We start from the raw sequence: 12,551 nt of genomic DNA on the forward strand, positions 1-12,551 counted from the left end.
GTGGCATATTGTTTTAACTTTATAGCATTTGATTGCCAAGGAATAGAAGTAGCAGTACCTGGTCTCATGATCTCAGGATCATTTATTTAAAGCTAAAAGGGACCTAAGGGGCCATCAAGTCCAATTCATTCATATTACAGATGGGGAAATTGAGAGAGAGACTTGTGTCTAGCATCACACCACTAGTAAGTGTCTGAGGTGTAATTTGTGCTAGCAAACAGAGGACCGGTCACTGGCTTTGCATGGTGGGGTCCGAGGTGTTGGCAACTTCCACTGCACTACACTGTTGTGCTGGGGTTCCAATATGCCTTCTGTACTGGGGCTGGAAGCATCACTGCTGGCTTGCTAAGCCAGGACTGAGAGGCTTCCCATTGCTTATTTGTGCTGTGACTCAGGGTCTCCTGCTGGCTGGCCCAGCCAACATCTACAGTGGACGGTGCTCCCCTTTTATTCAAATGAGACAAACCTTTCCTGAAGTCCTTCTAAGTTATCTTAAGCTGGAAACTTGTTTCATTCCTTTTTTCTTTTTGTGGGTTCTGTCGCTCCAGAATCTGTTTAAAAGCTTGATTTAGCGGTTTCCAAGGGAAACTGGGGAGAGCTCGGGCAACTTCCTGGCTTCTCTCCTCCATGTTGGCTCTGCCCTGAGGTGTGATTTGAAAACAGTTCTACTTGATTCCAAGTCCAGAACTCTGTTCTCTATACCATGTTGCCTCCATGGTGGTTCTCTCTAGCAGTCAACAGATTAAAAACAAAAAGTTGTAACCATTTTTGGAATCAAACAAAAATTGTAAATACTGTATCTTATTTCACATCTTTGATCTGTGAGAGTACAATCCCATCCTTTATTCAGCAGGTATTGGAGTAGCAGACAAAATCAGCTCCTGGTGGCCAGTCTTCCTGTAATAAATGAGCACCTCCAAACTTAACAGAGCTTTGGACTGGCTACTTTGTGATCTGACTGCTCCACACACCAGCCAGTCAGGAAAGATTTTTAAGCATTGAGTTTTTATAGCATTGTCTCCCCTGACGACCTTGAATTTGCATAGGCTTTGAGTACCCAGGTTTGCCTCCATCCCCAAGGGAAGGGATCACAAAAAGATTCTATTGGAAAATGTGTATATTAATACAAAAAAATTAGAAATAAAATTAAAAACATTTTACCAGACAAGACAATAGGTATGGCTAAATGAAATTTTCGAGAATCTTTTTATTCTGATGTAGATTCAAATGCTTGCAAGTTTGTCATAATACACTTAAATGTCTCTTTCCACTGATACTTATATATGCTTGCCTTGTGCAGATTGAAATCTTAAATTATAAAATAATTTGTAGGTAAATCTATAAACTTTGCTCGTGTGGCTTTTCTAATTTTTTTTTCAAAACATAATTTACAGATCATCAGATTTAAAAATTTTAAACTCCAAAGAGGAGTTTATTCTTTCTATACCAAAAGGAAGACAGGAGGGAAAGGGAAGGAAGGAAGGAAGGAAGGAAGGAAGGAAGGAAGGAAGGAAGGAAGGAAGGAAGGAAGGAAGGAAGGAAGGAAGGAAGGAAGGAAGGAAGGAAGGAAGGAATAGCGAAGGAGGGAGAGAGGAAGGAAGGAAGGAGAAAGAGAGGGAGGAAAAGGGAGGAAGGGAAGAAAAAAGGAGGGAAAAAAGGGAAGGAGAAACAAGAGAGAAAGTAGTCGAGAGGTAAAGGGGATAGAGAGAGAAGGGAAATGGTAGGAAAATCTTGGTTAAAAAGATTTTCAGTTTGTTCTTATATTGTGAAAGGTCATTTCTTGAGCTAAACACTAAGATATTAAGTCAGAGTAGCACCAAACATAACCCAGCTTTTAACATAAATATTTAACAAAGATAAATAAAATTGTAATTTTACAATTAAATTGTAAAAGTCCTTAAAGGAAATGATTTAAAAACCTTGATTACTAACAGAGACACAGTATGGGACTGAATGAACCATGAATCTGGCCCAGTAGAACATTTCTTATGGAATCGAATGTTTTAAAGTATATTTTGGTTCCCATTTTGCCCCAACATTTTTTGTCTTTCAAACATGACTTGTGACAAATGCTTCTTGTTCTTCTGATCAGTGTTTATTCTTTCTCTTCCAGCTCCTTGAATTTTTATGCTGAACTTCTACCAGATCTCAATACTCTGACTTTTTCTGGTACCAATGAATAAAAATAATTTTTTTCTATCCTGCTCAGTTCATTCCATTGACTTTTCCCCCTTCGTTATTATCTAAGTAGTGCTATTTTATTTTCTCAAAAAAAAAAAAAAGCATTAAGAAAGCAAGAGTAGTTTTAGAAGTTTCCTCATGGTTATTAAGACTAATGTGATCTCATGGTTCAAGCACACTACATAGCTAATGTGCTCTTCTCATGGCATTTTAATTAGCCAACCCAGAAAACATAAAAGAGGTTTTTTTTTTCAAATATAGACAAGTTGTAGCTGCATGTGAGTTCTTTGTCGCCATTAGAATATATATAGTTAAAGATATAACTCAGTTTTTTGTTTTTTTTTTAGCATAACCAAGCAAGGGTCATGAAAAGCACCTTCAGTAGCAGGAGTGAGGAAGAAGAGACAGAGACTTTCCCTATCTAGAGGAATTAGGTCCTTAGATAGCTTTCTTTTTAAACTTACTTTAGTATCTAGCAATCAAGAATAATGAGTTGTTTCTTCATGCTTGGCAACCAAGAAATCTGATTCCTAGGGGATGAGAGTGACAGGCAACCTTTCATAGCAATCAGCAGCCTTTGGGAACAGAACTAAAAGGGAGATTGAAGTGCTCCTCTCCCTCAGAAAAAACCACCTTAAAGTGCTTTGTGAGTACTAGAAAGAATCTCAAGAATTTTCCAAACTCTTCCATTTTAGGGAAGAAAAATGAAGTCCCATAAAGAACAAATCCCAAATGAGGTCCTAAGATCATAGAGGAATAAGGATCCTTCAACTCTTTATAGAAACTGAAATGGAATTAAGGGAATTTCAAATCACTCAGGGGTCCTCAAACTGCCTGTGGGCCAGATGCAGCAGCTGAGGCCATTTATCCCCCTCACCCAGGGCTATGAAGTTTCTTTATTTAAAGGCCCATAAAACAAAGTTTTTGTTTTTACTAGAGTCCAGCTCTCCAACTGTCTGAGGGACAGTGAACTGGCCCCCTATTTAAAAAGTTTGAGGACCCCTGAGTCTTAGATTGACAGAGTTTAAGGTTAGAGACCACTTTGTCCAATCCCCTCATTTTACAGCTGAGAAAACTAGTGTTCTATACACTAGAGAAACAAAGAATGGCCCCTGCCCTCAAAGAGCCTACTTTCTATCTGGAGGGGAAAACTCCATAAGATCAAAAATTTTCAGTAACAAGTATTCAGAGGCAAGGTGATAGGGTAGAAATAGTTAAAGTCTCCCATTTGTTACCTGTAGGACCTCAAGAGATGATTTTCCCTTCTGGGCCTCAGTTAAATCTCTGTAAAATGAAGTGTGTTAACTAGATATTCTCTTAAGATTCTTTCCAGACCTAATGTCCTAAAACCTATTTCTGGGAAAGTCAGAACTTTTTTGCCTTTAAAGTATTCTTTGCACCCAATCCAGCTCCTTTTGTTCGTTGACAATACCATATTGCCTCCTAGACCTCCCATAGCTTTATTTTTAAAGCTTTTTTTATTTTCAAAACATATGCATGGGTAGTTTTCAACGTTCACCCTAGCAAAACCTTGTGCTCCAGTTTTTTCTCTCTCCCTTTTCCCCACCACCTCCCCTAAATGGAAAGTAATCCAATATATGTTAAACATGTGCAATTCTTCTATACATATTTCACAACCATCTTGTTACACACACACAAAAAAAAAAAATCAGATCAAAAAGGGGAAAAGTGAGGAAGAAAACAAAATGCAAACAACAAAAAAAGTGAAAATGAAATGATGTGATCCACACTCAATCCCCACAATCTTCTCCCTGCATGCAAGTGGCTCTCTTCATCACAAGTCTATTGGAATTGGCCTGAATCACCTCATTGCTAAAAAGATCCACATCCATCAAAATCGATCATTGCATAATCTTGTTGTCGCTATGTATAGTGTTCTCTTTGTTCTCCTCACTTCATTTAGCCTCAGTTCATGTGTCTCCAGCCTTTCTGAAATCATCCTGTTGATTGCTTCTTTATAAAACAATATTTCATAACATTCATATGCCACAATTTATTCAGCCATTCTCCAACTGATGGGCATCCACTCAGCTTCCATTTCCTTGTCACTACAAAGAGGGCTGCTACAAACATTTTTGCACATGTGGGTCCTTTTCCCTTTTTCATGATCTCTTTGGGATATAGGTCCAGAAGGAGACACTGGTGGATCAAAGGGTATGTACAGTTTGATAGACTTTGGGTATAGTTTCTTATCTACAGCTTACTTTAATATATGCTTATGAAATACTAGCCAATAAATGGCCAACATTGGAAAGGTGATAGTTAAAGACATAAAATAGAGAAGGGACATTGTAACTGGATGTTTTTACCTGTTGTCTAAGACCCAGTCCTATCCTCTATTCCTCTTTTCTCAGAGTGAGACTTCTGTTTACCAGGTAAAGTTACCCATGTTGTCATACCACTCACCACTGGAGCCTGTCAAATCATATGGTATAGTTTCATGGAAAAAGCACTGGGGATAGTGATAAGGAACTATGGGTTTAAAATTCTGGTTTTGCCACTGGCTCTATGATTTTGTGGCCTAGACTTCAGTTTCCCCATCTGTAAAATGAAAGGTTGTGTTATATGACCTTTAAAATCTCTTCTAGTTCTTAATTTGTGATTCAAAGACCAGAACCCAGTCCTTTTTTTGCTCCTGAAATAAATTCAGCACACTTCATTGTGTATGTTAACGGGAAGAGGGGGAAAATCACATTTTTAAAAGAAAAAAATTTGATCAAAAATGTTGTAGCATATTTGTAGTATCATATAGTTATCATACTTGTGTAGCCAAATTCATACATGGCCAAACTATTCTTAACACTCTCAATCTTCAATTCAAAATGAATTTTATTTTAATGTATTAACATTTTGACTAACTATATGAATTCTTTATAATTTAAAGAAATGATTAAGAATAAAATCATTCAATAAAAAATATAAACCATTTTCATTTGAATCACATAAGGAGGCTAAAATAACTATTATCCCAAAAGGTAACATGTATTTCAATTAATTCAACCGAATTAGAAATCTACTAGTGGAATATCTGATGGGCTAACATTTGAAAAGAGGGATTAGATGGGACTTGATTGGCCCCAGAGGACAGAACTAACTAGGATTAATGGGCAGAAGTGGCAAAGAGGCTGATTTCTGATGTAAAGAAAAAACCTCTGAACAATTAGAGCTGGCCCAAAGTGGAATAGTCTCCCTTAGGGAGAAATGGGAGGAGAGGGAAAGGGAGTTCTATATCATTATACATCTTCAAGTGTAGGTTTGATGAGCACTTGTGGGAAAAGTTTTTAAAAGGAAATTGAGTTCAGTTAAAAATTAGACTGAATGACCTCTGAGGTCCTTCTAATTTGGAGATTTTATGATCCTGTGGTTCATTATTTTGCATGTCATAGTCTTAGTTTTTTTTTGAATCCTTCCTAGTCCCCTGTTTCCAAGCTGCTAATGTCTTCCCTTCTGATATCACCTTCCATCTGTTCTGCATATATCTTATATGTCCCTAATTCTCTGGAGTGTATGTGGTATTCAGGAGGGAACGATACCTGTGGTCTTGACAGGCTCTTGTCAGGGCTATTCATCCATCTTTGGTGTCCATTATCATCCAACTTTCATCTGTGACTCCCAAAAAGCTGTAGCAAGGACAGCAGCCACAACCCTGGTAAAACCATCTCAGCAGAGGATAACTGATAGACCTCAAACCCAATGGTGAGTGAGAGGATGTTTACCCCAAGCATGTAAAGACTTCCCCCAGCAGAAAGAGTGAATGAGAATTATGTGTTCCAATAACCATGTGGTGGCTGAAGTTGTAGAGTGATTAATATTTGGTCAGACATAAAAGCTGCCAAGATCATCCATTGCCTTCTGGGCCATTATGGCTCATCTTGACTTGTCTTGCCACTAGACTTTAATGACTCTAGAAGAATCCGAGGCTGACAGCTTTGTACAAGCCATCACCCCCATGACATCATCGGTTTTCTTCCAAAATAAGACCACCTAATTATTTCCATATTGTCTCTTTAAGTAGAATAGGACTCCCTAAAGGCAGAGTTCCCTATTTTGGTCTTTCTTTGCATTCTCAAAACTTAAAATAGAACCTTGTGGATAAGAGGTACTCAGTAAATTGCTGACTGTATAATTGACATTATACAAGGTGTCCCAAAAGTCTTTGCACACCAAAGATTTTGGGACATCCTGTTGGTAGAGTTAGCATGATTCTCTTCTATTGGCATTATATGCCAGATGATGAATAAAAATTCCATTACAAAATATATATAGTATTAATAAAACCATTTATGTATCTGACATCATAAAGTGTAAATTATCTTGATAGTCAGACAAATCAAATAATAATAAATGCATTTCCCTAGCAGTTGCAAGTAGCGCAAGAATTTTCATTTTACAAATCAGGAACTTGAAAAATGAAGAGCTCAAGTGACTTACCTTTGTTCAAAAAGCTATCAGGTTTTGTGTACTAGGTAATACAGTAGGAAAAACACTGCCTCTGGAGTTAGAAAACACTGGTCCAAATTTCACTTCTGACTCTTACTACCTGTGTGACTTCAGGAAAGTGACTTCACTTCTTTGGGCTACAGTTTCTTCATCTGTAAAAAGAAGAGGGGAATGAAATCATATGGCTTCTGAGTTCCTTCTAACTCTAGTTGTACAGTTCTTTGAAAATGAACTCAAATTTCCAAGTCCAAAACCAAATCCTATACTCTTTCCTCTATAACCCCCATTGCCTAGCAAATGTCTCTTTGTTCTGAATACAGGTAAAATTAGCGTAATTCTTTGTACTTTGAGCTTCAAATAACAGCTCTAGTTTAACAAAAAGCAATTATTAAGCATCACTATTTACAAAGCATTATACTTACCACTGGAGAAGATATAAAACTTCAATAACAAGCCCATTCAGGAAACACTGGTTAATTAGCTACACTGCAGAACATTATGCAAGTAGTTACAAGGGATAGAAGATACAGTTCAATTCAACAATCCCTAAGTACATATTATGCATAGGACCCTGGACTTTTGTAATAGGGGATACAGAAAATTGATAAAGCACCTGCCTTAATGAAGCTTATATTTTAACACATAATAAACTTCCCTCTGGTTTTTACTCCATTCACCTTGGCTTCAGAATCTCTTGAATGAAAAAAAATCTCTTCCCATAGTTTTATTGAAAAAAAGGAAGGTGGCAGTCAGTCATTGTTATGACTGAAATGAGCTACATCCCTAAAGAACACGGGCCAGGAAGATTCAGATCAATTTTAAATTGGTCTTAGAGTCATATTATTGTCTCTTGGGGGAGAAATAACTTAAATATTCCACTAATATTTAGCTGGATGTCCTAGTGTACATGAGCAACCTATAGAATTGTATTTCCATATAGGGACAAAGACTTAGAGAAAAATCATATCAGCTGACCAAGTTAGTTGTTAAAAAAAAACCAAGATATTAAGCCACTGAACTGATAAACTGAGAAAAAAATCAATCAAACAAATACAAGAAATGGGTGAAAGGTAACTACAAGCACTGAATGCACATGCTTAATGAGTCAATAGTAACTTCTCCCCACAGGACGAGTTTTCCACCATTTTTGAACAGGGGTTGTATGATGAGAGAGGGGAAATATGTCAAAGAGGAACATGTAACAAACCAGGAAGTCTGTTAACTTTGTCATTCCCAGCCAGTTGGGATGAAAAAGGAGGGACCTTGCACTTCAGGATAGTAAATACAAAGGCTCATTCCTGTGTCTATAAGCAGGGATTCAATCAGGATTGCCCTGGGTGGATCCTCATTTCAAAGACCGTAAATAAATCAACTTATTTCATATATTCCTGAATCCTTTTTATTTTTGTAGCATGTTTCTAACTGTGCAATTAAAATCCTTGATAAAGCTTGGTTTCCTGATTTCCTGCAAAGCAGAAAGTTGATAATAAATAGATAACTCAATGAAGAAAAAAAATCATTTTAGTCACTGTGCAACCATAAGTTGATCTGAAAAGAATTTTAGGGGTCATAAAGTTCAATCACCTCATTTGACAGAAGAGGAAACTGAGTCTCAGAGACAAGAAGTGATTGGCCTAAGGCCATCAATTTAAAAGGCAGCAAGACTACACCCTAAATCCAGTTGATTTTCTTCTAAGTGAAGCCCTCTCTATTAACTCATTTGAGCCTCACTATAATCCTGTGCTTTTGTCATTCCCATTTTACAGATTAGGTAACTGAGAGCAAGAGAGGTTAAGGGAAAAAAGGAGGGAGAAAAAGAGAATAAATATTTATATAGCACTCTCTCTGTGCCAAGGACTGTGCTAAGCATTTACAAATATCTCATTTGATCTTTATAACAAACCTGTTGTTTTTATCTCCTTTTATAGTTAAGAAAGCTGAAGCAAAACTGAAATAAATATAGCTTACGTGAATTGCCAAGGGTCACACAGCTAATGCATGTCTGAGTTGCTATTTGAACTTGGGTCTTCTTGACTCCAAGTTCAGCATTTTATCCACTTCACCAACTAAGCTAACTCAAGCTTCAGTGACATGCAAAACACATTTTTCTGTGAAGATATATCTTTAGCATCAGTACATGCAAACATGAAATATTTAACATGCAAAACTGAATTTTAATGGAACTTATTTGATTCCTGGACCAAAAAAAGGAACAAGATGAGAAGACATAAGGGATCTGCCACCTATTATGGTAGAACCAGGACCCATGTACCTGAAGGATACCTGGGAGGTCCAGAGATGTCAACCATGTGGTCCACAATCCATACACAGTCCACATCACTTCCAAATAGATTAAAATGTAATTGTGAAGTATTTAACAAGATAAATATAAAACATAGATAATGTTACATTTCAAAACTAAGTCAATATCCTAGAAGGATCCTTATGTACTAATTAGTGATACCTAGTTTTATTTGAGCTTAACTCTACCACTCCAAGTTCATTTTTCAAATGGAGAAACCGAAGCTCAGAAAATCATGATTAACCAAAGGTTACACGTGTATTAAGGAGGAGAAGGGCAACTTCTGCCCTTCCTGTGAAAGACTGAAACATGGAAGAGCTAGTTCTGCAAAGTTCTAACCTGTGGGTACTAAAATATACCTGCTGGTGTTAAACCAGAGATGTGAAAAACAAAGAGAATGGTATTAGCAGGTCACTAGAAGAATATACCATGCAGGTAGGGGAGGAGAGACTAAAAACTCAACCAAGCCTGAAGAAAAGAGCATAGCATCCAGCTGGAGCTAATTTTGACCACCCAAAAATCAGGGCAGAGACCTAGGCAAGTGAGCCATGATTACCAAGTGTGGGAGGAGATTGAGATGCTTTGAGATCCAGTTCTCAAGAAAACCATAATCAGAGGATGGAGAGTGAACTTGTGGATGATAACAGAAACAAAGGGGGGGGGGAATGAAAGGACCAAAGATTTTAGGAAGAAAGAATCTCAGAGACCTTGAACATAAACAGATAAAATAAAAGGAAAAACTTATAATAGCAGAAGGAAATATGGCTTTCAAATCTTGAAAATGAGTTCAGGAATCTATGAATAAACAGTGAAATAAAGGCAAATGATTGAATGTTTCATGAGGCAGAGGACCCTGTGGAATTTGAGGACAATATGAAAGTACAACATGCTATTCCTGAGTGGTTTAAAAGAGAAATGAGAAATATGAGAGCAAAATTTATCCTGCACAGCAAAAATAATAAGCAGATGGGAAAAAACTTTACAATGGCAAGCCTCAGGAAAAAAATTAGAGAACAATAGTTTGGGAATGCAGTGAAAGACAACCTAGAAGAAGAGAAGCAGAAAATGATAGTATTAAAAGAAAAGTATGTTCCCTATGCAAGCAAATACTGATCATGAAGACATGATGGGTAAAGATAACTTAAGTAGCATAGATCTTCCAAAAAATCATAACAGGACAAAAAGTCTTAATATCATAATGAAAGAAGTAATAATAAAAAAAAAGAATAGCCCAGAATTTCTGAACTTAGAAACTTAAATTTCAATCAAAAGAATTCACAGATAACCTGCAGAAGAAAAATCTAAGGCACCAAATTCTAAGATACATAGCAATTAAATTTAACAATTCAATTTAGAAACAAGTTCTATGGGCCAATGGGAGAAAGACGTTCAAATACAAAGGAAAGAACATTCAAATAATGCAAGATATTCTATACCTATTAGAAAAGGAAAGAAGAAATATAATAATGTATTCTAAAACACAGTGAAGCTCAGGATGTAGCCCAGGATGACATCTCCTATAAATCGAATTTAGCTATTCAGACCAAAAAAGGGATATAAAATAATAGAGTTTGAAACAGTTTTTAGAAACAAAAGGAACAGGGTAGGTAATGGTGAAAGAGCATAGCATTTTACATTAAGATTTACTTTTATGAGGAAAATCAGGAATCAGAGTGGGAAAACATGTATAAATAATAATAAAGGTAGAAACAGAAATGATTTTGTCATCAGTCTACTACAGACAACCTGGACAAAAGAAGAAAATGAATAAAGAGTAAGAGAAACATCAGACTTAGAATAGGTATATGCTAATACTTCAGTTATCCAAACATTTACTGAAACACTTTCTTTGACTCACATACACACACATACCTATATATATATATATATGCAGACCTGAACGCACACACACACACATATATATATGTATATTTCTCTGTGAGTATATATACATGTAAAAACTTTCATCCAAGTTATACGAAGATTGGTTGAAAAAACTGGATATGTTTAACCTTGGGGTAGGGGAGCAAAGAAAAGGCTCCAGAGAGGAATGAAAAATGGGCTTAACTAATATTTAAATAACTGTCATGAGAGAGAGAGATTAGGTTTGTTCTATTTTACTCCCCAAGAAGAGAAGAAATAGAAACAGAGTGTTATTCCATTCCTTGAGTGATTATCATGAGCCAGTTCTAAATTAAGTGCTGAAATATAAGCACAAGAAAACAGTTCCTTTCCTCAAGGGGCTTACATTCTAATAGGAGAAGGCACAAATAAAAAGAGAGCTGGAAAGGTGGGAGATGGGAGAGGGTAGGAGAGGAAGCGCAATAATGGAGACAATCTGAATGTTTTGTTAAGGATCTGAAGATGTTGAAAAGTTGAGCTAGAAATGAAAAGAATATTGCAGGGAGACTACTTGAAATGGCAGTTCAGGCAAGGTACTTACCAATCAGAAGAGCAAAACCAAACTTGACAATATCTGCAAAGGGGCAAAGTCTGATATCAGAAAAAACTTTCTAACAATCACCTGCCCCATAGTGGAGTGGACTACCTTCAATGGTGATGAGGAAGTTCTCATTGGAAGTTTTCAAGCAGAAACAGGACAACCACTTCTCAGGGACATTATAGTAAGAATTCCTGTTACATACTGATGGGACTAGATGGATGCTGAGGTCCATTCCAACTTTAGATTCTGTTGATCTATGATTTTTGGCTTTGTTTTCTTCTCTATAAAATGAAGAGTTTGGATGAGACAGTCCTTATCCTTAAAGACTCCTTCCAGCTCCAAATCCTGTCACTTTCCATTCCTCTTTGCCTCAGTCTTATTGTCTATGAAACAAGAGTAATGAAATGAGGGGTTTTCTCTCCAATGCAAAGATATATTGAGAAAGTGGAGGGTGAAACATATTCCACTTGTCTGGTAAGAAGTGTAGATGGATAAACTCCATAATTGGAGGTAATTTATTAGATCATACTAACTGCAGCAAGCATTTGCCTCACTCCCTCCCCCTTCCTTCCCAGGCCCTCTGGACTAGTATAGAGAATTTTCCATTTAAAAGAATCATTAGTATATAAAATTATATGAATTTATCACAAACTTTAGCTTCCACCTAGAGTTTAACCCAAGAATCTCCAAAGCAATGTAAGTATAGCTGGTATTTTATTTACCATTAAGATTTTCATGTCATTCCCTATTCCATGGGACCCACAAGGAATTTTTGTTGCTCAGTCATTTCAGTTGTGTTTGATTCTTCATGACTCAATTTGAGGCTTACTTGTCAAAGATCCTGAAGTGGTTTCCTTCTCCAGTTTATTTTATAGGTGAAGAAACTGAGGCAAACAGGGTTAAGTGATTTATCCAGGGTCACATAGCTATTAAATGTCTGAGGCTAGATATGCACACATAAGATGTCTTCCTGACTCCAAGTCCAGAACTCTATCCAAACCTAGCTGCCCTGCACAAGGAAACACAATCACAATATAGTTTCCTGTATATGCATCATAAGGATCATTAAGGATAACAAAACACAGCATTGAGACTCATTACCCAAGTAAAAAGGGCATTCACCTCCAAAACCCGAAGCACCTGCCACATTCACATGAGTTAATA

General features: G+C 36.8%; 1 protein-coding gene across 2 annotated transcripts in view; it reads left to right on the forward strand.

Moving 5' to 3' along the window:
- The window catches only part of RFX3 (regulatory factor X3), a 330,544-nt gene extending 328,345 nt beyond the window's left edge, over positions 1–2,199 (forward strand). For both annotated transcript variants that reach the window (XR_007952236.1, XM_051987969.1), the window contains one exon: positions 2,114–2,199. Coding sequence is in view for 1 of the 2 variants with exons in the window: in XM_051987969.1 (XP_051843929.1) it covers positions 2,114–2,134 (21 nt within the window). In the remaining variant the exon portion in view is untranslated. The remainder of the gene's footprint in view (positions 1–2,113) is intronic.
- The last annotated feature ends 10,352 nt before the right edge of the window (positions 2,200–12,551 follow it).

The sequence above is a fragment of the Antechinus flavipes genome, chromosome 1, assembly GCF_016432865.1.
Source record: "Antechinus flavipes isolate AdamAnt ecotype Samford, QLD, Australia chromosome 1, AdamAnt_v2, whole genome shotgun sequence".
Classification (NCBI taxonomy): Eukaryota; Metazoa; Chordata; class Mammalia; order Dasyuromorphia; family Dasyuridae; genus Antechinus; species Antechinus flavipes.